General features: G+C 50.3%; 12 protein-coding genes across 12 annotated transcripts; 9 read left to right on the top strand and 3 right to left on the bottom strand.

The window, feature by feature from the left end:
• Positions 1-579: 579 nt before the first annotated feature.
• On the top strand, positions 580-2,521 carry Z518_08123 (uncharacterized protein; the record flags this gene model as incomplete). Its single annotated transcript, XM_013413866.1, has 2 exons — positions 580-755; positions 808-2,521. The coding sequence occupies 2 exons, from the start codon at positions 580-582 to the stop codon at positions 2,519-2,521; spliced, it is 1,890 nt and encodes a 629-aa protein (XP_013269320.1).
• Positions 2,522-2,618: 97 nt separating this feature from the next.
• Positions 2,619-3,461, bottom strand: Z518_08122 (uncharacterized protein; the record flags this gene model as incomplete). The annotated part of the gene is made up of 4 exons (XM_013413865.1): positions 2,619-3,070; positions 3,127-3,196; positions 3,249-3,293; positions 3,351-3,461. 4 exons carry the CDS (start codon positions 3,459-3,461, stop codon positions 2,619-2,621), a joined length of 678 nt encoding a protein of 225 aa, XP_013269319.1.
• Positions 3,462-4,599: 1,138 nt separating this feature from the next.
• On the bottom strand, positions 4,600-5,711 carry Z518_08121 (uncharacterized protein; the record flags this gene model as incomplete). The annotated part of the gene is made up of 3 exons (XM_013413864.1): positions 4,600-4,727; positions 4,784-5,621; positions 5,670-5,711. 3 exons carry the CDS (start codon positions 5,709-5,711, stop codon positions 4,600-4,602), a joined length of 1,008 nt encoding a protein of 335 aa, XP_013269318.1.
• A 530-nt stretch (positions 5,712-6,241) lies between these two features.
• Z518_08120 (galactose-1-phosphate uridylyltransferase) lies at positions 6,242-7,460 on the top strand (the record flags this gene model as incomplete). Its single annotated transcript, XM_013413863.1, has 2 exons — positions 6,242-6,342; positions 6,392-7,460. The coding sequence occupies 2 exons, from the start codon at positions 6,242-6,244 to the stop codon at positions 7,458-7,460; spliced, it is 1,170 nt and encodes a 389-aa protein (XP_013269317.1).
• A 56-nt stretch (positions 7,461-7,516) lies between these two features.
• Z518_08119 (uncharacterized protein) lies at positions 7,517-8,012 on the bottom strand (the record flags this gene model as incomplete). The annotated part of the gene is made up of 2 exons (XM_013413862.1): positions 7,517-7,903; positions 7,959-8,012. 2 exons carry the CDS (start codon positions 8,010-8,012, stop codon positions 7,517-7,519), a joined length of 441 nt encoding a protein of 146 aa, XP_013269316.1.
• Positions 8,013-8,588: 576 nt separating this feature from the next.
• Positions 8,589-9,476, top strand: Z518_08118 (uncharacterized protein; the record flags this gene model as incomplete). Its single annotated transcript, XM_013413861.1, has 1 exon — positions 8,589-9,476. The coding sequence occupies one exon, from the start codon at positions 8,589-8,591 to the stop codon at positions 9,474-9,476; it is 888 nt and encodes a 295-aa protein (XP_013269315.1).
• A 445-nt stretch (positions 9,477-9,921) lies between these two features.
• On the top strand, positions 9,922-10,888 carry Z518_08117 (uncharacterized protein; the record flags this gene model as incomplete). Its single annotated transcript, XM_013413860.1, has 2 exons — positions 9,922-10,089; positions 10,145-10,888. The coding sequence occupies 2 exons, from the start codon at positions 9,922-9,924 to the stop codon at positions 10,886-10,888; spliced, it is 912 nt and encodes a 303-aa protein (XP_013269314.1).
• A 570-nt stretch (positions 10,889-11,458) lies between these two features.
• On the top strand, positions 11,459-12,514 carry Z518_08116 (uncharacterized protein; the record flags this gene model as incomplete). Its single annotated transcript, XM_013413859.1, has 1 exon — positions 11,459-12,514. One exon carries the CDS (start codon positions 11,459-11,461, stop codon positions 12,512-12,514), a length of 1,056 nt encoding a protein of 351 aa, XP_013269313.1.
• A 950-nt stretch (positions 12,515-13,464) lies between these two features.
• Z518_08115 (uncharacterized protein) lies at positions 13,465-14,893 on the top strand (the record flags this gene model as incomplete). Its single annotated transcript, XM_013413858.1, has 2 exons — positions 13,465-14,676; positions 14,732-14,893. 2 exons carry the CDS (start codon positions 13,465-13,467, stop codon positions 14,891-14,893), a joined length of 1,374 nt encoding a protein of 457 aa, XP_013269312.1.
• A 357-nt stretch (positions 14,894-15,250) lies between these two features.
• Positions 15,251-16,678, top strand: Z518_08114 (uncharacterized protein; the record flags this gene model as incomplete). Its single annotated transcript, XM_013413857.1, has 5 exons — positions 15,251-15,286; positions 15,322-15,420; positions 15,550-15,759; positions 15,810-15,830; positions 15,884-16,678. The coding sequence occupies 5 exons, from the start codon at positions 15,251-15,253 to the stop codon at positions 16,676-16,678; spliced, it is 1,161 nt and encodes a 386-aa protein (XP_013269311.1).
• A 1,458-nt stretch (positions 16,679-18,136) lies between these two features.
• On the top strand, positions 18,137-19,312 carry Z518_08113 (uncharacterized protein; the record flags this gene model as incomplete). The annotated part of the gene is made up of 3 exons (XM_013413856.1): positions 18,137-18,420; positions 18,472-18,964; positions 19,019-19,312. 3 exons carry the CDS (start codon positions 18,137-18,139, stop codon positions 19,310-19,312), a joined length of 1,071 nt encoding a protein of 356 aa, XP_013269310.1.
• A 1,143-nt stretch (positions 19,313-20,455) lies between these two features.
• On the top strand, positions 20,456-21,590 carry Z518_08112 (uncharacterized protein; the record flags this gene model as incomplete). The annotated part of the gene is made up of 2 exons (XM_013413855.1): positions 20,456-20,482; positions 20,811-21,590. The coding sequence occupies 2 exons, from the start codon at positions 20,456-20,458 to the stop codon at positions 21,588-21,590; spliced, it is 807 nt and encodes a 268-aa protein (XP_013269309.1).
• Between the last annotated feature and the right edge of the window lie 2,019 nt (positions 21,591-23,609).

The following is a 23,609-nucleotide window of genomic DNA, read 5'->3' as shown; positions in this document are numbered from 1 at the left end:
TGGAGAGCATGGTGGACTCGTTAGACGGGCGTCACCAGCGTCAGATGCGTGGATGAGGTAAGAAGCGAACAGGAACCTTTGTACTGTATATCAGAGACACGCAGTCGAAAGGCCCCCACTCGCTGTTTGCATAAAACTGGGGCCTTGGCGGGAATCTTTGTACCAGGTACCCGTTTGCTACTGGGAGGTACTTACTACTCAATCAGGCTCCTGTCTGAGGAGCTACCGAGTCGCTCCCTTTCCCTCCCGGCTCGGGCGCCTCTATTCCCTATCTCCCGCTTGACCAAGACCCAAGGCGTCCTCCAGGCATCCTTTCTGCCTCGTTCTATGGCCCATGTCCGCCCCAAGTTTGCCACCGAGCCAACAGAAATGTCTTCTCTTCTCTCGCTACATATGCATGGCAGCCATCTGGCCTGTCGGCACCTTCTGGAGCTTCTAGATTGGCGTGATTCCTCTGCGACATTCCGTGTTTTCTGTCTGTTCTGTCTATCGTTCCTTGCCGGAGCCTGACGGCATTTTTGCATTTCCTATCCCAGATCCAGTTGTGGCTTTGACTTTATCTGCCAGGTGCGCACAACAATGGATCACCCGGGCCCTCAGCCCAGGACGGGGTTTCAAAGAGTCCAATCAAAGTCCACGCGCAATGTTATATTCGGCCCATTCAAGAACCTGATTGAGCAAAAGTATGTTATCGAGGGTTGTCCCTTGAAAGAGATAATAGAACACATCAGGACCAAGTACGGGGTCGTTCAGTCGTAAGCCATCACTTCTTCCTCCGTAATTGTTCTCATGATTGACCCATTGCAGGCCTAAACAGTACAAAAGCCAGTTGAAGACTTGGGGGTTCAGACACAAACTCACACTACAAGATGCTGCCTTCATTCTGAGGCTACTGAACCAAGCCAAGGCACGAGGTTTGGACGAAGTCGTCCTCTTCTCGACCCATCCTCGACGGCGAGAAGACATTACCAAGTACATTCAAAGAAATGTCAAGCTGGCCGATGAGAACGACTTACTCTCATATATCTCAAATGACGACGAAACCCCCCATTATATCAAATTGCCAGATCACCCAATCGAGCAACCCAGAGCAACCTCTTCGCATTTGCCGCCCACTCCTCCATCAGGAGATTCATCAGGGTCGCTGGATCCACCCCCAGGCTGCGCTGAAGTACCTCCAATGAAAGTCCCAATTCCTTCTCCTGAGTCGAGCCCTCGATATCCTGATGTACGCTCGAGTCACCAGGGCAACGGGGCCAGATGGTCGACATCGACCGCTGCTTCTGAACCGGTGTTTATAGATCTGGACCAAACTCAGGAGCAGTTGGCAGCGCAAGAGACAATTTCCGGGAGGCAACCCGCAGTTCCCGACATTGTCGGGCCTTTCTGGCCTTCTCAACAAAGGATAGACCAATCTATATGGTGGCCACAGCGGCAGGACGAAGAATCGACCACACACTGGCCAGCAGATCTCACCAATGCACTACTCTCCGTCACGCCCGCCGCATTAGGCAACCTCGGCTTCGACATGAATAGGTTTGGCGACCACACCCTCAGCCAGCAACTCAACGATGGAAGTTCGTCCGCACAATTTGTGACGTACTGCCTTTTCTGGTTGATCTGCGTCGGCCAGGACGATGACGGTCTCCAAAAGGAGGCAGAGTACTATCAGAACTCGGCCATGTTCTCGTTCCTGTGCATGCTCAAAGATCTGAGCTCCCCAGGAGAAGATTGTCTAGGCGCGCTGAGTGTCGTGACGGTCTTGTTTGACTGCTACGGCCAGACGCAAAGGTTGCTAGATTTGCTGACGAAATGTGATGAGGTGACCAAGAACCACCTTGGCGTCCACAACCCTCTGACGGTGACTATCGCGTTCAAGAAGAACATGCTCCAGCGCAGTGGAGGAAGTAGCCCCCCGCATGACATTGTCCAACTAAGGGACATTTATCTTCAAATGCGATCGCTCTTCCCCAAATCCCCAGGCCCGGCCTTGACGGCCAGGTACAACCTAGCCTGGGCTATGCTCGAGAACGAGATGAAAAAAGATGTCAAAGACTGCGAGCCCGCTCGACGGGAGCTCCAGGAACTCACCGCGCAATTCGAACTTCACTTTGGCAATGATCGCATCGAGACCATCATGGCAGCCGCCACGTGGGCAAGAGCCACGTTCTACTGTGGGGACATCGAGAAAGCCGAAAGGATCCTCGGGCACATCGTCTGCCCTCGCGTGAGGAAGAATTTCCCAGAAGACCATCCATACACTTGGGAAGCCAAGCACCGACAGGCCTTTTTCCTGCTTCAGCTGGCCAAAAAGGACCGTGACAACTCCGCGGGTAGGAGATGGTTTCAATTCCAGCAAGCCGAGCAACTCCTTCGACAGGTCGTTCGGGATCGACACCGCATCTTGGGTGAATCGAACCCAAAATCGGTTCAATCTTTCCATCTCCTTTGGACTGTTCTGCAGGAACAAGGCAAGGTCGATGAGGCAAATTCCCTATGGGAATGGTGTACGAGTGAGTGATGGTCATATTGCGTATTCTGATGGAAGAAAACTTACGACTGGACTCATTATTTCTTTCATCCGCGATGAAGCCAAACGGGCTTGCATCCCCACCAATTCATCTCCTCCCACTCATGGAGATGGACGGTCGAGGTTCTTCGTCCAGCGCCCATCCATAGCCCCCGTTGATTCCAAACTCACTGGTGTCACTGGAAACCGACATGGCGCGGCTTCTCATGCCCGAATCCAACGGGCCCATGGCATCTGATGGACGTCTGGATTGAGTGGAATACTGAGTGGCATAGGAATAGCTATGACTGCTCTGCCATGCCGGGCTTCCAAACGTGGAAACGGGGGAGCCTTGCACCGAATCCATGACCGAACCACTGGTCGAGCTATTTCGCTTGGACATGGTCGGTCTTTGAGGAACCGCGATTGGTGGTGTGCAATATGTAGAACCATTCGCCGTGGTTGATCCATAGGATTCATACCTTGTCAATTGTTGGCGGGGTTCGGTGTTGCCGCGACAAGCACGCTTCCGCTCTTGATGGATTCGACTATCTAAATATCCTTTTCCATTGTGAGGAAAACCGTTATCGACCAGACAAGACGTCAATCATTCTTACTCAGTTGTCTCCGATAGTCATCACTTCCACGCCATTTCAGAGTATCGTCTCGGAGCGATGGGAGCATCGACTATGGATTGATGAGCGGTTCAGACCTTATCACACCATTCAAGAGCACTGACCCGCGGCGGATGCTGAGAAGCCTCGATGACATACCGGTCACCTTTCTGCAAAGCATCAGCATATCGATTGAATAGAATTCTACCTCGAGGTCGGCGGCATACATGACTGTCCACGATCTTGGCGTCCCGCCCCAGATAATAAGACAGGTCAGCCTCGAGAACTTCTCTCGACACATCCGCTTTTGGTAGAGAAAACAATATGTACTGGGGCATGGTCATTCAATGAAAGTGGGTCCTAATTCCCACTGCTGTTGTGTGGTACTATTAAAAAAAAAAAAAAAAAAAAAAATACGACGTTGGAACTTCTGTTCATGCAAGACTCGGGAGGGATGAGAAGGGATCATCGGTGGCAAAAAAATGAAGGAGAAAGGCCGACTCGTGGGGAATGCCGAGTGAAATAAAAAGCTGAAAGCTTGTCGAACAAGCAAATGCGAACCTGTCTTTGAGACCAAGTGGGAGCTTTCGAACTCGTGCAGAGCGAGAGCGGGGTACCCTAAGGACGTCGAGATTCAGCCCGGACGGAAGAGCCTCATATCGACCGGGGATCACTCTGACCGGTGAGCTCTCGCCTTATCACCGGCGTTGGACTGTCGGGGGCCACGTAGCTCGAAATGCAGCTATCAATCCTTATCGACCAATATAAAGAGAGAAGGACGCTGGCAATTGGCGACGAAAACTGTGGGAAGTGGGAGGTCGACAGACCTGGACACGGGCCGAGAGCTGTGGCTTGCAGGTTGCTTGCTGCAGGGCTTTTTTTCGCAAAGCTGAAAGCACATGATTGATGAGGGGATCATTCGAACCAGAAAGTGTCGGTATGGGCGGAGAAGACGAGAAATCATGATATGAGTGATGATGGTTCACTTTTCAGGAAAAATGAGCACTGTATGATCATGAAGAAACGAGGTATATAAAAAAGGAGGTCAGCAAGAAAATGGGAATCAAGGCACAATAGAGATACAAGCAGCTGCAGGATCGGCTGGACCTGAATTGTACCACCACCACTCCTCTCTCCTCCTCTTCTGCAGCTCTTTTACGAACAAACGAATCCACGTTCTGATTCAACCTGAATAAGCATGCAGAGTAGACGGCTGCTTGCCGCTAAATGCTTTGTATCAATCAGAGCAGAGCCATCAGAATCGTATCTAGAGACGTTATAGTCCAGAACCTCTATGCCAATCACCGCAGCGCCCATGCCAAAAAAAAAAAAAAAAAAAAAAAAAAAAAGGTCTCTGGCAGAGTCAGCCCGTGACTCTGGGCATGCGATGCTGCTGTAAATGTATACATGCCAACGGTCGAAAATCCGTATTTTTGTATGAGTCTGTCGATAGGTTGTCGTCAAATCAAGACGACCTCACGTGCCCGGAAACGAGGGTGCGTAGGCGAAATTGCCAAATATAAGTGCTTTACCTGATCGATTGTCTTGTTCCTGCATGAAAGCTTCCACAGCAAGCATCAAATGCGTTGTTCGCACAACGAGCTCTGCGAAGGGGGGTCAGCTTCGATATGGTCAAGCGATGTCAAGACGACTAAATTACCCTGTATTTCAATTGAGAAGCTCATGGGCAAATCATCAAACTCGCAAGGATCCTTGCCATAACAGGTTCCTTCCCGATCTCGGACTGCTACTCGTAATCCAACATTCTTTCGGTAGTCTGTCCAGATAATGTTCTTGTCAGCACCGATGGTGGTGGTCGATGTTCGGTCCATCTCAACCCCGGGGTTTTGCTCTTGTTGCCAGAGTTCTTGAGCACGATCCTGCAACCACTGCTTCCACACCCTCATAACGCCTTGGCCAGACTGCACAATTTCAAAGTTGGTCCAGAAAAGCCTTCGGGTGGGTCCAAGCCTGGTCAAGCTCGGATATGCGCAGAATTGAACAAACAGCTCATCTGGGTCGAGGTTCAGGATGTGAATCACCTTGGAGTCGGCGCTGTCACCTGCGTCGTCACGGTTCGACTGGGAGGGATCGGATGATGCAGGCTGTGACGAAGATTGGGATGGTCCTGTGCTAGCAATTCGTCGTAACGGTATTGAACGCTGTACTCCCGATCTTTCGGGTCTGAATCGACTGTATAACGCGCCTAATTTCGCAAATCTGCCTTGTTCTCCCTCGCATTCCTCGTACAGACTCCCCTCACCTTCGTGCTTTGAACCGAGTCCGTCGGTACCGAGATAAGTGCAGAGTAGGGATGAGTCCCCGTCTCTTCTACTCGGGTGGTAAGCTTCGAGGATGAGCTTGCAGTCTGGCAATGCTGCAGCGAGGAGGAGCCGGAAATGCAGGATCCGCAGGATGATGGAATGGAAACGGCGCGAGACAATGGCCCATGGGAGAAGACTCTGGGTTTCGAATCCGGAGAGGATGGAGAAAAGAATCTGTCTAGTCAAAGGTCAATTCATCTCTGAACCAGGAGAGGCTAATACCTCATTCGGAAGGCTGTATAGCCATGTAGAATTCGCAGCCATGATAAGAGAAGAGTAGAACAACTCGGCCCATTGGAATAATCGGGATTCAGTAGAGAACTGTTCACATGTTTTCGCCTGGATAGGCGCAATCTGTCGTCCAGGTCATGCGACCGTGACGACGATTCCGGATTGCTGTCAGATTTTATGGAGTGTGAGTTGATGTGTGAGAATTTGTCCGATGCCGGCCGATATGCATTTGACGTAACTGCAACTGCCCACTTCCGCCGTCTCTTCCACGAGAACAATCACGCCTGTATTCGGCCGGGAGCTTCGTTCTGGATCAATAAATTCGCAATCAGATATGTTGTTGCCTCAAGTAACCTAGAGTCCACATCAGGTAGCATTGAATCGGACTAGATCCGCCACAGATCCCCTCCACCATGTCCCCCTCCTGCACTTCTCCTGCCACTTGAAGCTGGCTCCCGCTTTGATTTGATCCGGGCACCATTGTGCAGAGCATATAACGTCTCCCGTATCCCGCTAAACAAGTCGATCCTAGGCTTGGTCAGTGTTCAATACTAGATCGCAGAATGCCTGACAACATTTTGGACGACATTTCTCACCGCCGATTCAATCCGCTTCGTGGAAGCTGGGTTCTCGTGTCTCCCCACCGTACCAAGAGACCATGGCAGTAAGAAGCCTGTGCCTTCCAGAGAACAAACCTCTGACTCGGTCGCTAGAGGACAGCAAGAAAGTCCCGGTGTCATCGATCTCCCTGTTTACGACCCCCAGTGCTATCTCTGTCCCGGAAATAAAAGAGCTTCGGGAGAATCCAATCCGAGTTACAAGGACACTTTTGTCTTCGTGAATGACTTCAGTGCTGTCAAGGAATCACAAGACGATTACACCTCACCAGATGCCTCGGGAAGCTTGTCATCCGTTTTATTACAAGCAGAACCTGTCACGGGAAAATGCTACGTTCTGACTTTCAGCGCCGCTCACAACATTACGCTGGCAGACATGTCTCCTGCAGAGATCCTACCCATCGTGAGGACCTGGATGGATATTTACATGGCGCATACTTCCCCCAGTTTCCCTCTCGCGACCTTAGAGAGACCGACTCATCTCCCTCCTTCCAGCCCTCACGCAGATGTTGGAAGACCTAAGGATCAGTATCGGTGGATGCAAATATTCGAGAACAAGGGTGCTGCAATGGGCTGTTCAAACCCGCATCCCCATGGACAGATTTGGATCACGACTTCATTGCCTGAGGAACCCGCCATTGAATTGGAGCAATTGAGAAAATATCATCGTGAGCAAGGCGGTGCACACATGCTGGTCGACTATGCCCAGCTGGAACGAGAGAAGAACGAGCGGGTCGTCTTTCGGAACGAGACCTTTCTTGTGGTCTGTCCGTGGTGGGCAACTTGGCCTTTTGAGACCATGATTCTCCCAGTCAAACACATCCACTCGCTGATCGACCTGACCGACGATGAACAAATGCACCTAGCAGAGGCGATTGCGGAAATCACGCGACGATATGACAACCTGTTTGAAACAAGCTTTCCATACAGTATGGGCATACATCAAGCGCCGCTTGACGGGAGCAATGAAGAGATTGAATGTTCCAGTCTCCATTTCCACTTCTATCCTCCGCTTTTGAGGAGCGCAACCGTCAGGAAATTCCTTGTCGGGTATGAAATGCTGGCAGAACCGCAAAGAGATATCACCCCCGAACAAGCGACGGTCAGGCTTCAAGGTTGCGGGGGGGAACTGTACAGGAAAAAGCTTCAGAAGAAAGGAGAATAAATATACAACCTGCCTGCAACAATGACTGGATCTTGAGATAGAATACCCGGGAAGGCTTATTGAACATAAAAGCCGTATTGTACAATGCTCCACACCAACCCAATCGTAGCAACACTCACGGGAGCCAGCCACGGGCCTGATGGTTGACTTGTTTGGTATACAAACGCCTCGAGACCAAAGTGCACAAGGCCCACCACGTTGGTCAACATCTGCATTTGATACCATGATGCTTCCTTAATGTGATATGCGGCAAAGATCCTTACGATCCCGACAGCCAAAGTCCACGTTCCAAATATTCTCGACGAGAGAGGAGTGACAGGAGAGGAATCTGCGGGCGATTTTTTGTCTTTCGCAGCTGACATAGGCTGGCCGGGGTAGAGACGACGAGTGTAGGAGAGGGTGATGTAGCTTTGAACAGCATTTCCAATCGAGGTAACGGCAACCTGCACACGTCAGTCCATAAGATTCCAGTCCGGAGAAACTTTGTGAAATTCTCACGAAAAGAATGTAGAGAGGCAAGAAGCCTTCGGATTGAGGGAGAATGGATGTCATCCTGGAGTCAGGACAGAATATCTCAGCCAATTGGCCTTAGTCAGAATAGAGCAATCCTGAAAGAGGAGATCGTTTGTAGCGAATCACTGTGAGACAGCCTAGTTGAGGTATTGCAGAGCAGGGAAGTGGCTTACTGCAGTAGCGAGTAGTTTTACCACGTCTTTTTTGTTTACCGTGACGGGGGTGAAACGGAGCTTGTGGGTAGCTTCTACCCAATCATATACGGCGCTCTTCCTGTAACTGTGTTAGTCATACGATAACAAACCCCGGGCCAACAGAAAAGACAGCCTTAAAACAATCCCAACGCCCGCCCAAGCTTCCTCAACATCGCTTTTCTCTTCTCCCCGTATTGCAGCTGGTCACCGCCTCGACTGTGAGAATGGAACTCGACCTTGGACCCCTCGGCAAGCAAAACATCCCCTCTAGTATTCTGATAGGGGTGGGCGCAGTTACAGTCGGATCAATCGTGTGGACCACTTTGAGTGTTCTTCTGAGTACCTTTATACTGCCTGGCAAACCCGTATGTCCCCCCGGCAAAGATCTACATCTGCCTACAATCAGCTCCACCTATCTAACATGCCTTTCACTGTACAGCTTTCAAAGTTCGGTCCTAAAGGATCATGGGCGGTCATCACCGGGGCTTCCGATGGCATTGGGAAAGAATACGCTCTTCAAATCGCAAAGAAAGGATATAATTTGATTCTCGTCTCGCGAACCGCGTCCAAACTAGAGTCGGTCTCCTCGCAAGTCAAGTCTTCCTCGCCGAATGCTGTGGTCGAGACACTGGCAATGGATTTCTCCAAGAACCTTGACTCAGACTATAACGCCCTAGCTTCCCATGTACAAGGCAAAAAGGTGGCCATCTTGGTCAACAACGTGGGTCAAAGCCACAGTATCCCAGTTCCCTTTGCCGAAACATCCCTCTCGGAAATGTCGAATATCATCAATATCAACTGTCTGGGCACACTTCGCGTCACGCAGACGGTTCTCCCAAGCATGTTGCCACAAAAGAGAGGGCTGATCTTGACGATGGGCTCATTTGGTGGATTGACACCCACGCCGTTGTTGGCCACATACTCGGGCTCAAAGGCATTCTTGCAACAATGGTCCAGCGCCCTAGCATCGGAACTATCCTCGTCAGGCATTGATGTTTTCTTCGTCCACTCCTATCTTGTCACTTCCTCAATGTCCAAAATCCGACGAGCCAATTGGCAAGTCCCATCAGAGAGAGCATTTGTGAAATCTGCTTTGGCAAAAATCGGGCAAAGAGGTGGAAGCATCGGATATTCATACAGTGGCAGTCCATACTGGAGCCACGCACTCGTCGCAGCGTTCATCACTGGTGTCCTAGGACCTATGAGCACCATTCTCTTGGGAATTAACAAGAAGATGCATGTGGACATTCGGAAGAGAGCTCTCAAAAAAGCTGAACGAGAGGGTCAGAAGGGAAAGAAAAACACATGATCACCTGACGAATTTCAGTTCTTAAAAAAAATGCAAGTTGCGAATGGGTTGGGTACGACATTAATCTTTCGATGTAACGCCTTAGTTTTTGACCGTCCACAGCTCGAGGTCGAAGAGCTGAAAAATAAAATACAGAATAATAGTTCTATACAAATAATGGGTCCAGCCTGACCGACATACTTCTTAGCGGCATGGAACTATCGTACACCTGGTCGATGATTGGCGGGCCTTTGGCGGAAACCGTCCTATTCATTCCACATACCCCCCTAACTTGTTATTCGCTGTTATCTCCTTGCGCCCAAAATGATTCCCTCCTCTCAGTTGAAGTCTCGGCTTGACATTATCGCATTAAGTGTAAAAGGACATTGTTTCCGCTTAGATTGGAGATGCCACTGCTCACATTCCTCACAAAGGCGGATGTCCCTGCCATCGACTCGATTGCATCATGACCAGAGTTGATCTCTCATTGAGACAGGCGATTCTGTTGAACGACGTCGCTTTGGTTCAACGACTCCTAAGAAGCAACCCCTCCTACCTTCACAATCCTGACTATGCCGACAAGAGCAATACTTCATTGCATCTCGCTGCACAGTATGGCCTCGAGCAGATTGCAGTAGGTAAGCCACGGCTGCAGGAGTGATGGTCCGGCGATACTAAAATACTCTCAGGAATTTTTGATCTCTAGGGGACATGATAGCACTCGGCCAGTCGAAGACTGGATCTATAGCAACCATGGAGACAATCTCGGCATTTCCGTCAACACGGAGGGCCAGACACCTCTCCATTTAGCTTCCGCCTTCTCCCAAGCCGCTGTCGTCGAACTGCTCTGCAAGCATTTCCCTCAAACTGTAACCCGACGAGATCACAAAGGACAGACACCTCTTCACCTAGCTTCATCGTCCCAAGTAATGCCTACATTGAATAAATATGTCAGCCACACCTTGAAACCAACAGCTCGCACACCGGAAGACACCAACACTATTGAAACTCTTCTGGCTCATGGGGCAGATGTAAATGCAAGAGATGATCAAGGGAATACGTGCCTACACAATGCAAGTGCTTGGGGCAATTTGAAAGCAGTCCGGGCTTTGATTCAGGCCGGAGCAGATCCATTGCGCAAGAACAAGGCTGGCTGGACGCCTGAGTGTTACAGCATTACGGTGCAAGCCGAGGTCTATTATCGCAATCTAGTCGCAGAGTGGGAGAAGAGAAAGACCGAAGAAGAGATGCGAGCAACTGAGAGACGAGCCAAAGGTGGTGGTGCTGTCAGACTGGTGCCTCAAGAAGCCGAGAGTGACGAGGCAAGCTCGGACCCGGGAAGAAGCCGGGCCAGCAGTGCCAGAAGTCAACTGACTAACGATAGCGATGCGGGCTTAGGTATCAGTATAAGTTACGTGGATACTTGGAAGTGATTATTCTCGAGATTGGGCCTCTACGATCAAAATATGTCTTGTTTCACAATACCGACCTTACCAGATGGCAGTTGGTTGACAACTTATGTAGAGCGATATAGAAATGGATAGGCTTGAAACTTTACCAATCCTCCTGTTCTTTTGAGGAGTCTTTACGGAGTAATGTTCGATTTGCCGGGGGTAAATTGTGGATCAGGTTGACGCTGGATGACGCCCTTGAGCAATGACCCGCCCTGCACTTTCTGTCCGAATCAGCCACCGTGCTCTGCACTGCATTTGCATGTGTCCTGCCAAACGTCGCTCCATACTTATTAGAACTCTATCTTCACCCAGCCTCCCTCTCCTCCCCTTCTGTATTTCCTATCTTCCTATCTTGCTCTATTCTTGACGTTCCCTGTAGGTCTAACGCTCATTTCCCCCGGTCTCAGTCCTATCCAGTTGCGCTCTCTTGAAATCCTCTCCAATATTGGTCCCTCGCCAAAACCTGTATCTCCGTCTTCCTGATTCGCCGTGACCTCTTGTCTCCTGCCCACGGCAGTCCGCCAGATCTTCTCACCTGATCTGGAACTGATGGCAAGCCCCGCCCATTGCTTCTATTGCTTTGAGACTCTATCCACCAGCTTCGATCACCGGGATACGCCTACACTACAAGGGGTCCTTGATTTGTACGAGAAATACGTATCCAACGCACACTCGATTGAAACACCTGCGGAAGATATAGGAGAGGGAGATGAGGAGGAGGAGGAGGAGGCAGAAATGCACACAACAGAATCCGAAGACGAGGATGAACATGGAGACGAAGAGGACGAAGAGCGCAGCCAGGAAGAGAGACATCGCATTGAACGCCGGGAGGCCAGCAAATCCAGGCCTCAACTTCCCAGTATCTCCCGACTGCAGGCGTCAACATCATCCTCGAGATCATCTTCAGCCTCCTCTCCGTCCATAGTCTCATCCAGTTCCTCCAATTCTCGATTAACCACTCCCTCGAGTGCCACCTCAGTCACATCATCTCGACCATCTTATGCCTCACAACTCTCTATCACTGAGTCTTATCCACTGTTTGTCACCTGGAATACCATCTCTCGATCGGGTCATAAATCTCTTCGTGGCTGCATAGGAACATTTGAAGCGCTCCCTCTTGCTTCAGGCCTCTCTACATATGCATTGACCTCCGCATTTGATGATACGCGGTTTTCGCCGATACCAGCCTCTCTATTGCCAGCCCTTTCGTGCTCTCTGACGTTACTTGCAGATTTTGAGCCGTGCAAGGATGCGATGGATTGGATACTAGGCCGTCACGGCTTGCGTATCAGCTTCACTTACAGGAATCGCAGACATGGAGCCACATATCTACCAGATGTTGCGCTTGAACAGGGCTGGACCAAGGAGGAGACAGTGGAGAGCTTGATGAAGAAAGCTGGGTGGGATGGAGGGTATGGCCATGGTGTGGCAAGACGGCTCTTGAGAGGATCGGCCAGAGGAAATGAGCAACAGACCCCGAAACCTTGGGATGATGTCCAGGATTTTCGAGCGGTCAGATACACAGGCTTGAAATCAAGTGCGACTTATACGGAGTGGCAGGAATGGCGCGCATGGATCGAGAAGAACGGTGAGGTGCTGAAGTGATACGTCGCATGGAATCATTGTCACACCGCACGGAATTTTCACTGTGCAAAGCCGGTTCAATCCACTATGCTATCTGACGACAGTCAGAAGCGTCTACTGCAGTTGTATTGGAGATCCAATGACCGTCAGGCACATACGTATTATACGTGGGTAGGAGAACTCGTGAGCTCGCCGAGAGCGATCTTCGCTATGAGCCAATACCTTCTGAGTGTCAATATCAAGCGTCTTCCCCTTAGAATCGGGCGGTACTACCAGAGAGTCCTTCAAGCAGACGTAAAACGAATCCGACGAGTCCAGGGGAGTCGAAACTAGGTCCTATCGATCCAAGGTGCCCATTCGTTGCCAGAGATATCTTGGAGATTGTTATGAAGTCCTTTGGATATCAACAAAGCAATACATGAAGGCTAGCAGTGTAGATTGGTACGAATCACTAATCGATGAGTTCAAGTCATCTCTCAAGGAGCATTGCCACGAGCGTGACGTATCCGTATCGATGCAGTAAGCTGTCAGCTTGAGAAGAAGCACGGCATTTTGGAAATAATAAAAGAGCTGGCCGTATGGACATAATCGGCGCAGGTAGAGATCGAAGGCAAAGGAACACGTCGGGACGAGACAGCGTCACTTGACGAGATGGGCGTATTCGGGTGCATACAGAGAGAGATCTAAGTTGTCGTATATCTCTTGGGGCTATCGAAATGAATCTGGATGCCATTGGCAGCTTAGCTTTTGCAAGCTGCATACTGCATACAGTAAACCGCGCTCCGCGGGCACAAATAAAAGTCAATTCATTTCCAGTTAATTGCGCAGTTTTCGGCTGCTCTCGTGTCCATTTGCACTGGGGAGCTTCATTCCGCTCAACGCTCGTTTACCAAACAATTTCTGTCAGGCCTCTCTGTTCTTCTGCTTCATGGCTGTTTAATTGGAACCTATTTTCTATGCAGATGCCGACCATGCGCGCGCACATCTCACGGAACTCTGCTCTGGTGCAACAATCTGTCTCAACATCTTCAAGCCCAGCTATCTGCCCATGGTGTTTGACCAGATCACAGTATCCTCGAGGCCGTCCGACAAAACGACATTTTTCCACTTCTCAGTTACGTTCGTCAGCATGGGCGACCGCCGTCTCCAAGATCCAGAATACCGTGGCAGAAATATTACCCTCCCGAACAGCTACGGGGAACATCACCATCGACCCTCTCAAGATCGTGGCCAAAGAGTTGAGGTTTCTCAATAAGAACATAAGACAGCTTCTGGGCTCCGGACATCCTATATTGGACACTGTTGCAAAATATTACACACAGAGTGAGGGGAAACATGTTAGACCTTTGCTGGTTCTTCTCATGTCGAGAGCAACAGCTTTCGCCGCAAAGCAGCCTCGCTACGACGCACAAAGCTTGTCGAGAGCGAGCATTGACACCCCCATATCTTCACCTTCCATTCTCTACGACAACAACCCGGACCGGACCCCTTCTCCGCTGACGGACTCATCCAACGAAGTTCGGTATGCGTTCCCCGACGACACCACAATCCTTCCTTCGCAGAGACGACTCGCCGAAATCACCGAGCTGATCCATACTGCGTCTCTTCTTCACGACGATGTGATTGACCATTCCACTACCCGCCGTTCTGCTCCTTCAGCAAACACTACGTTTGGTAACAAAATGGCCGTATTGGCGGGGGATTTTATGCTTGGACGAGCTTCGGTCGCCCTTGCACGGCTACGGGACCCCGAGGTGATTGAGCTTCTAGCCACCGTCATCGCAAATCTGGTGGAGGGGGAGTTCATGCAATTGAAGAACACGGCGTCAGATGAGAAAACCCCAACGTGGAATGAGCAAGCCATATCGTACTATCTTCAAAAGACATATCTGAAATCGGCGAGCTTAATTAGCAAAAGTTGTCGTGCGGCAGCTCTTCTGGGCCAATGTGCTCCAAGTGTGGTCGAGGCCGCATATGCATATGGTAAAAATCTGGGTTTGGCGTTTCAACTTGTCGATGATATGCTGGACTATACGATCAGCGGGACGGAACTAGGGAAGCCAGCCGGAGCGGATTTGGAGCTGGGACTGGCCACAGCACCGTTGTTGTTTGCTTGGAGAAGCCGACCGGAATTGGGACTTCTTGTGGGCAGAAAATTCTCGGAAGAAGGGGACGTTCAAAAGGTGAGATCTTGATTAAGCTGGACGAAACATACATGCATGGCTGACCGTCGCATAGGCACGAGATATTGTCTCTCAAAGTGACGGTCTGGAACAGACTCGAGCTTTGGCACAGGAATATGCGGATAAAGCCATCTCTTCTATCAACCTGTTTCCGGCCGGTGAAGCAAAGGATGGCTTGGAGGAAATGTGTGTAAAAGTCATGAAGCGCCGAAAATGAATGATCCAACTCCATTTGAGGCGCATCTAGTTCAAGTTTACTGTACGTTAACCAAACATGACATTTCCATGTCAGATTTGCTCGAATGGAAAAAGTGAGACATCTGAGGTGTATATGGCAACATAGACTGTACAGAATAGTAAATGTTAGTAGTACTCCAGCTTCTCAATGGGAGGATTTGCCCAAAGCAGTACGCCCGCACTGTTCTGACTTCTGCCAAGGATTATCTTTATCCCGAATTTCAACCACGACAGAGTGTCACACATCGTAGGCCGATTCTACAGTATGAACAGTTGTTCTGTCTAGCTGCCTCTCTACCGAGCCACCTTCTCAAGCCAAAGGACCGACATTAACAAAATGGCGTCTGGGCCCCACACTTTCGTGACCTGCGTGGTAAGTCCAGTCGTGGCATGCTTTGCATTCGCTAGCCTAGAGAGACACCATATTCGTGGTTTGGAGTGACCGTATTCTGGCGGCGAGCGCCTCGGGGAGTTCGTCGGTGTGGATACGACGGCACCGAGTCTAGAGTCCGTGAATATCTTGTCCAGCGTCTAGCAATCAATCGTCCATTCATTCTCGGTCTACCTTAACGTCTGCTATCTTCTTTGCCCTTCAGTCTCAGCAAAATCTAGAGACCATGACATTGATGATGATAGGTTTTCTCAGCCGAGAAGTTCAAAGGCAATCCGTTGGCGATTGTCTCCATTAGAGGAAATGCTCTCTCACAGCAGCGCAAGGCGTTGATCGCCAAAGAATTTCGATACTCGGAGACAGTCTTCTTGCATGATGCTCCGGGCCCTGGGCAACCCCGTTTGCTGGAGATTTTCACCGAGACGGGAGAAGAACTTCCCTTCGCTGGTCATCCGGTACGCGCTTCTGCCGAATCTTGCCGAATCTATAATGCTAACATGTCTAGGTTATTGGAGCAGCACATTATGTGAGATACCCACTCGGATCCATGGGACAAGATACCTCTCTAACCAATGTCAGATATTTACGTACCTTGAAAAGGTGCATTACGGTGGACCGCCCGACCGTGATATTCAGCAGCAGACGGCCGTTTTTTTGACTAAGGCGGGCCGCATACCTGTCTTTTTCAATCCATATCGCCAAGTTGCGGCGTGCGCGGTGCCTCACAAGTTCCATGTCCATTCTCGTCGAGTTCCCGTTGAGGGGATCATTTCAACCCAGCCGCATGTTCAGATCGTCCCAACCATCGACAAAGAAAAGGACAAAACGTTTCCTCTGGTGTCCATTGTCCATGGGATGAGTTTTGTCCTCATTGACTTGACGGATAACCCCGAAGTCTTTGCCGCCCTTCAAGCCGGCAAATCCCCTGAGGTGGAGCTGGACCAGGACTGGTCACCCAGTTTTGTCGGCGGCATGTACTACAAGCTTTTGGCCAAGGCAGAACAGGCTGGGGAACCCACCATTCACAACGTCCAAGCTCGAATGATCTCACATGGAATTGAAGATCCCGGGACAGGGAGTGCTTGTTGTGCCCTGGCATGCTATTTGGCATTGAACCTGCCTTCGGAACCCAAGAAGCCGGAGGCATCAGACCCGGATGACGAATTGGCGAAGAAGACCGAGGAGCTGAAACTGGAGGAAAAAAAGGAAAGGAAGGTATTTGGCATCCAGCAGGGAATTGAGATGGGTCGAGAGTGTGTCATTGCCGTTGAGGTGGACGTCAAGACTGATGCGGGAGGGAAGACGAGTATTACAAACGTGATCCTCTCGGGAAGGGCCAATTTGCAAACCAAGGGGGAGCTTGTTGGACAATGATCTTGAGGACAGGAGTTGGAACCCTAGAAAGAAAACAGGACATGGAGCTTACGCGCGCGGAGTTGAACTCTTCATTTTGGGCAGGGAGAAAGAAATACGGATAGTCGGCATGCCGAAGGAGGGATCATTTACGGAAATGTCAGAGCCGGATGGAGGAATGGTTGATCGCCCACGTTGCGACATTTATTATTACAGATTCGGTCGCGAGGGCATTGTGCAACGTGCGACGAGTAGTACGAGGAATAAGCGAAGGGTACACTGACCCAAAGGGGCGCCGCTTCAACGGCAGCGGGACCAATATACGGAGGAGTCCGAACCTTTTCTTGCTTCATGTTGAGTCCGGAGACTTCATCAATCGGTAATCGAGACAAGAAAGCTTAACCAAAAGCTTGACCGAAACCAAGCCAGATGCCCTAGCCATGGTTCCAGACGTGTCATCCAAGGAGAAAGGGAATCCCAGTGCGAAGCATGGACGGGGCGTGTCGGGTATATTTTAGGAGTCAGTCGAGGAGATGGTGAAGCGCGGGGGTTGGGAGAATCTGAATGGGGAAAATGAGCAGGGGAGGACTGGGAGGTGCCGGGGATCCGATTACAGATCAATTATTGCAGGAGGCTGCTCTTGAATTCGTCAAGCGGATTAGAAAGTGTTTGAGGAGAAGGCGGGAGGAGGCAGATGGGTGGGACATTGGAGGATGCTGGAGGATGATATGACATTTGATAGGAGGCGGACAGGAGTGGTAGAGAGAGAGACCTTAAAATGCGCTAGTTGGGGCTAGAAACGACTTAACCACCAGTCCAGTCCCTTCAAGGTTAAGCGTATGGCTTTACCAAGACGTTTAGGCCAATTGGTTGCTCACCTCCTACAGCCGCCCGTTTCAGACCCTCGTGTCTCTCACTTATCTTCCGACGCGTCTCGAAACCATCTCAGCTTCACCTTCGTCTCTGGCCTTTCCATCCTGTCTCGATTCTGGGTGAGCTAATTATCGATTCCAAAACATTGGCAATGCTTGTCTGCCCTCATTGCTGGTCTTGCGGCGCCATGTTGTGACCAACCTGTAACCTTCGGGCCTGGTTCTACTGCTTCCACGACCTGGTGCACCTGGAGGCCTTTTGTGTCATCCTCCTCTGCTGGAAACATTTCCAGCCTCAAGGAAATCACCATGGACCACCCACCGGTCCCCGACACTGTCCCGACACTGCCAAGTTCTTCCCATAAGAGGTCCTTTCCCTCCAGCATGCTTCTCAGTTCTATTTCGTCGTGGCAGTGCCTCAACATTCCTTTCCCTCGTGTGTACTCGACACCGCTTTCGATTTTTCATTTCACTCCTTTTATTCTGGTTGGACCGCGTTGACCGCGAAGTCTCTCGTTCGCTGCTTACCAAGAAGAATCATTTTTGATCCTGCACTCCGAATCCAATTTGCCTTTTTACAGCTCGAGAATCATTTGAACAATTCGAGATGAAGGCCTCTCAGATGTTGATCGTGGCGGTGGCTGCCTTGGGGTTTGCTTCAGAAGCCTTTGCTCAACGAAACTTTGGAAACAACGACGACGACGACGACAACCAAGGTGGCGGCACAGATGTTGCTACTGGAAACGGTGGCAATACCACCGATACTACCGGCGGTGACACTGGTGATGACGACGGCGACAACCCTCTTCTGTTGCTCGAAGAAAATGTCCAGGACGCCAGCAACTCACCCGGTGGCGCTGATGGGGAAGCTGGTCAAGCCGCTTCGGAAACGTATGTGCTCCCGGATAGATGGGTTCCCCTGATATTCTAACGAATAGATAGTGACCCTGCCAACTTCATCAACTTCTGTACTGGCAAGACCTTAACCAACGGTGCTCAGGTGACCCAAGGATCTTGCAACGGCGTGGTTATGGGCGATATTCCTTCCAACAACAACATGGTTTCGGCCATTATTGTCTTCCCAGGACCCGGAGATGATATTGACGCCGACACTACCTTCGACATTCAAGTTCAGACCACCAACTTGGTGGCTGGTTCCTTTACCGATCCCATCACCACATACTACTCTGCCCCTCAGCAGTTACAAGGTGGTAACGTTGTTGGCCATTGCCACGTTACAGTCCAGGATCTCAACAACGATATCGCCACTACCGATCCTCCTGATCCAAAGGTCTTTGCCTTTTTCAAGGGCATCAATGATGATGGAAATGGTCAAGGTCTCCTCACAGCTACTGTTACCGATGGTCTTGCTGCCGGTACTTACCGTGTCTGCACAATGAACAGCGCGTCTAACCACCAGCCTGTTCTTATGCCTGTAAGTCCCATGGTCCTAACAAGCAATTTGAGACGGAAAACTGACTTTGGATAGGTTGCCCAACGAGGTGCCCAGGATGATTGCCAGAAATTCACTGTCGGCCAAGGCACCGGTAACGCCGGTGGCGACGATGGCACTGGAGATGCTACCGACACCGGAGATGATGCTACTGCTTCAACGTCGGCTACCGGAGCTACTGCTACGGATGCCACTGGTGGCACTGGAGACACAGACGACGACGATGATGATAACACTGGTGCGGGCGGTGGAGGTTTTCGAGGAAATCGTGGACGATTCGGTCGAGGAAGAGGAAGAGGAAGATTTGCTGCACGAGACTGGATTGCATAAAGGACGGATCGGTTTCATGACCAAAAAAGAACGGCCTCAAATCCCTGATCTGATGACAGGGTCATAGGAGAGGCCGAGAGTGCAGCATCAATTTTCATTCTTTCACGATAGAGTGTATAACCAGATTTACTTTCTTTTGCTTACATCTCACATGAGGGCAGGGGTCATGATATTGTCTGGGAATTCCGCACCTTCCCGTTTCTTTGCGGAGGTGTGCGGGATTGAGATGAGATCCAACAAAAATCTATATATACAACATGTATAGGCGTGGAGGAGTGGTAGGTAGTTGAATGGGAGATTCATTGAAAACCAAGGAAGCGACAAAGGGAACAGACCAAAGGGAGGGAGTTTAGCACATATTCCGTGACCTTTTCTCAGCACTACGGGTAGGAGAGATGAGGTTGAATCTGGCCAATCATTCACCGGCCAATGGCCTCGATGGAGGTCGTGGTCCTTGAAACAGTCTGATACACGGACTATGTGTCAGAACCACATCTCGATACCGTCGCTGTTGCCGCTACTTCTAGCCATCGATTTTCCCCAGTTGCCCTGTCCAATTTGCCCGACGGGGTCCGGATACAGATGCATCCGAATCCATAGCTGTGTGAGCAGCCCTAGCTGATGTCGGCATGTCTCTAATAGCACGAGAACGGGTGTGACCTTTTCGGCCATCTTGACGTTCTTCATCAGCAGAGGAAACGAAACGACCTCAACGGTTGTCCCCATTATTCCTTGAGGGAATTCAAAATTCTCCCGTCGATCGACAGCACAATTGCCCCGTTCTTCCACGTCGGTACGTCCTCGTATTCGCAAACTTTTCCTTTCCTTCGCGTTAGAGCACAACGAGACCCAATGAATTCACAATCAGAATCGATATTAATCAACCCCCCCCCAAAAAAAAGAGTTGTTGATTTATCAGCTTGTCGTCGCGTGGCTCGTGTATCGGCCTCAATATCCTCAGGCACCTCCAGGCAGAACAACTAGGATCATGGCAGTGACAAGACGCCAAATCACCTGATGGCGCGTGATTGCCTGGCCCTCCACACCCGCATTGGTTGCAGAGCGTGATGATGGTGGGCTGGGTTTTGCCTTTTGTTCTCCAAGTCTTCATTATTCAATCCGATCTTCAGGACATATGTATCAATGCGGAAGGAGGCATGCATTTACTTCGTATTCAGAACCTCAATCCCGTCGGGCACGGGACAACTCTGAGCGTTCTGAGATTCGCTGAAAAATATATAGGGGACGGAGAGGCAGGTATGAGATGAAGAGGAGGGTTTTCTTTCTCTTCATCAAGCAAACAAACAACACTTCAAGGCCAGAGCACTCCAAGCAAACAAAATTCCAAATCTCCTGCAAGGTGACCTTCCAATCGCAAATCATCGTTTCCCCCCAAAGTTGAATGTAAATCATATTGTCGTCAACAGACCAAAAATGGCCGCTCCAAAGATACCTCTCCCCTCCTCGCTTCACTTTCTCAACTCACATCCCATTCTAGATCGTCACCCAAGCCGAATACCTTCCCCATCGCCTCTCCCTCCTTGAGAAGGAGAAGGAAGTCACTCGCGCCCGCGACGCCGTCAGCAAAGAACGCCGCAAATTGCCACTTGTCGAAGTGACCACGCCCTATACTTTCACTGCCCTCGACGAGGCGACAGGAAAACCCAAACCAGTCACGCTCCTCGACCTCTTCGCCGGCCGGCCGCAACTCATTATCTACCATTTCATGTTCGATCCTGAATGGGATGCGGGATGTCCAAGCTGCTCTTTGCTAGGCGACACCGTTCCGCCCTTGCAGCATCTGAACTCTCACTCCACCACCTTTGTCGCCGTCAGTCGCGCACCCATCGAGAAAATCACCGCTTACAAGAAGCGCATGGGTTGGTCGTTCCCCTGGGTCTCGTCCAGCGGGACTTCCTTCAACTACGATTTCCACGTCACCGGGGATGACAGCATTGCCCCAGTGCAATACAACTTCAAGAACAAAGCCGAGCTCGAGAGCCGAGGCCAGTCTTACTTCGCCCGCGGCGAACAGCCAGGTCACTCGGTCTTTATTGTCGGTGGACGTCTTGGTGTTGGTGAGGAAGGCAAAGTGTATCATTCGTACTCGACATATTCCAGAGGAGGCGAGCAGATCATCAATACCCTGAGTTGGTTGGATATGACCCCTTTGGGCCGCCAAGATGGGGTCAACGGTGTCGGTGGACTTGGGTACAAGAGACACGATGAGTACACTGAGGAAGATCTCAAGGGTTTGGATGTCAAGATCCAAGCTTGAGGGGTGAGTTGGTGAGGTTTGAACTTGGTGGAAGGCTGTTTGGGGAGGGAGAGAAGGGATCATGGCGAGGTGTGATGGGACGTGATGGTGGTTGGGGTGTTCGGCAGACTAGGTGAAAGCAACGGTGACTCGTAGAGGAAACGAGCGCGCAGCAAAAATTCGATCACTTCAAGCCAATCCTTCTGTCCATACTCTTTTGTTCCATCTTGTCTTCCAGGTAGGCTCCGAGTCTTTCGAATATCTAAACGTATCCTCGACACCAACCTTGGCAATAGCAGAGTGGCCTCACTGCGGTCTTCATCCAGGACGGAACAGAAGGATATGTGTGTGATGCAAGTCTCAGACGGAGACATGGAGAATGCGAAACTCCTTAAACTCTTCCCGTCGCTCGATCATCATGCCGGATATACTTCAGATCGTGTTCTGGTTCCGAAGTATCCATGAGAATTCGGAGGTTCGGTCTCTTGGTCAGTGTGAGTCTTGATATGTTCAACTAGCTCTGGAACGTGAGGCATGGAATTGTTCCGTCCAATTGCCACCAGCCACCCATACGTCTCCGGACAACGTCAAGCAGAAGAGAATGGGATTTATACTGGTGAATGGCGTGCTGAACTTGCCTTGTTCATTGAATGTTCTTCCCATTCGTTGAATGTAACCACTGGGATAGGGTCAAGGCTTCCAAATGATGCTTCGTTTGGTATATGCCACACGCTCGGCCAAGTCCTTGACTTCTAAGGTTGTCGCTGAGAAGTGAGGAATAGCAAAGATGGATATGCATGGCTCGATCATTGTATCGGTCGTTGGACCGTTGAAGTTGAGTCGCCATTATATCCGTGTAGACCTTGATTGCTTGAGCAGCTTCATAAACAAGTCCGGCGCAAATACGATCAACGTGCTTGTAAGAAGAAAACTTCTGGTGGTTGATGAAAGACCCGCTCTCAGACCTGCACACTCGTTGAACCAATCCACATGCACAGAACATTGACCGATTCTCAATCCACACCATTCGGCGAAATAGAGCAGCTCAACATCGGACTCTATAGGCGTAACAAAAGGATCTTGCTGAAATACAACATCAAGGTCGAAAGCAAGGACTCTATCATATTGACTTGACAGAGAATCCATGAGGTCGGCCCAGACTGAGAGACGACGTAGGGGGACAGGGACATTTTCAATCTCCAACCTTGAATTAGGTGGAAGACCTTCCAGGAGAATCTTGGGAACAATAATCTTGACAAACACAGGAGCAGCTAGGTATGACGTAGCTCCCTAATGTGCAGGTGACTCTTCACTGAGGGCAATTTCTAAAGATTGCTTCAAGATGAAAATCTGGTCTTGCCATTGGGGCTGCCGAGAGCACTGAGGATGAGGTTCGGTTTGATGTCTAGATAAGTCGAAAATTTGGGGTTTCCGTGAGATTTGGCTGTGATAGAATCAGTCGGCATGACAACCGCATCCGGAAAAGAAGTTGACGGATAGTGGCTCGAAGGCGAAGAGGACGGACGACCTTTCGCAGCATGTGCGATGTTTTGCTATAAATCTGCTGACTCTGAGTTTCCCTGGATGACAGGTCCCAAACATGAGGATCTCATTGGTATTGTCTTTGCTTTGACTCGTCCATCTCCGTCATGGCCATCACAAGAGGCACAGACCACTTTTGACATTGAGTTTCCTCAGCCTTAATCGGACCAGATGCTGGACAGAAATCCTCGCTTGACCACGCGAAGATGCAACTTCGCTAAGCAACTCTGTTTCCACCTCCTTTGTTCCCGAGTAGACGGCACAATTCTTCCAGCTGTGACATTTCTTAGACGCAAGATGGGGAGCACGGACGTGAGGGTTGCCACGTGGGAGACGAAGGTCAGGTTGACAAAACCTGGAATGTCTCAAAACGTTTGCATGAATCATAGCTAGCCGTGCTGACTTGATGGATGGAGGAAGAGCACTGGGTATATTGTTGCATTTCGATCCCACGTGGATGGCAGAAGGATGACTCGGCGTCTGGAATTTTCAGGAATG

Source organism: Rhinocladiella mackenziei (assembly GCF_000835555.1).
Source record: "Rhinocladiella mackenziei CBS 650.93 unplaced genomic scaffold supercont1.6, whole genome shotgun sequence".
NCBI lineage: Eukaryota > Fungi > Ascomycota > Eurotiomycetes > Chaetothyriales > Herpotrichiellaceae > Rhinocladiella > Rhinocladiella mackenziei.
The sequence above is the reverse complement of the archived record's forward strand: the minus strand, read 5'-3'. Positions and strand labels throughout refer to the sequence as shown.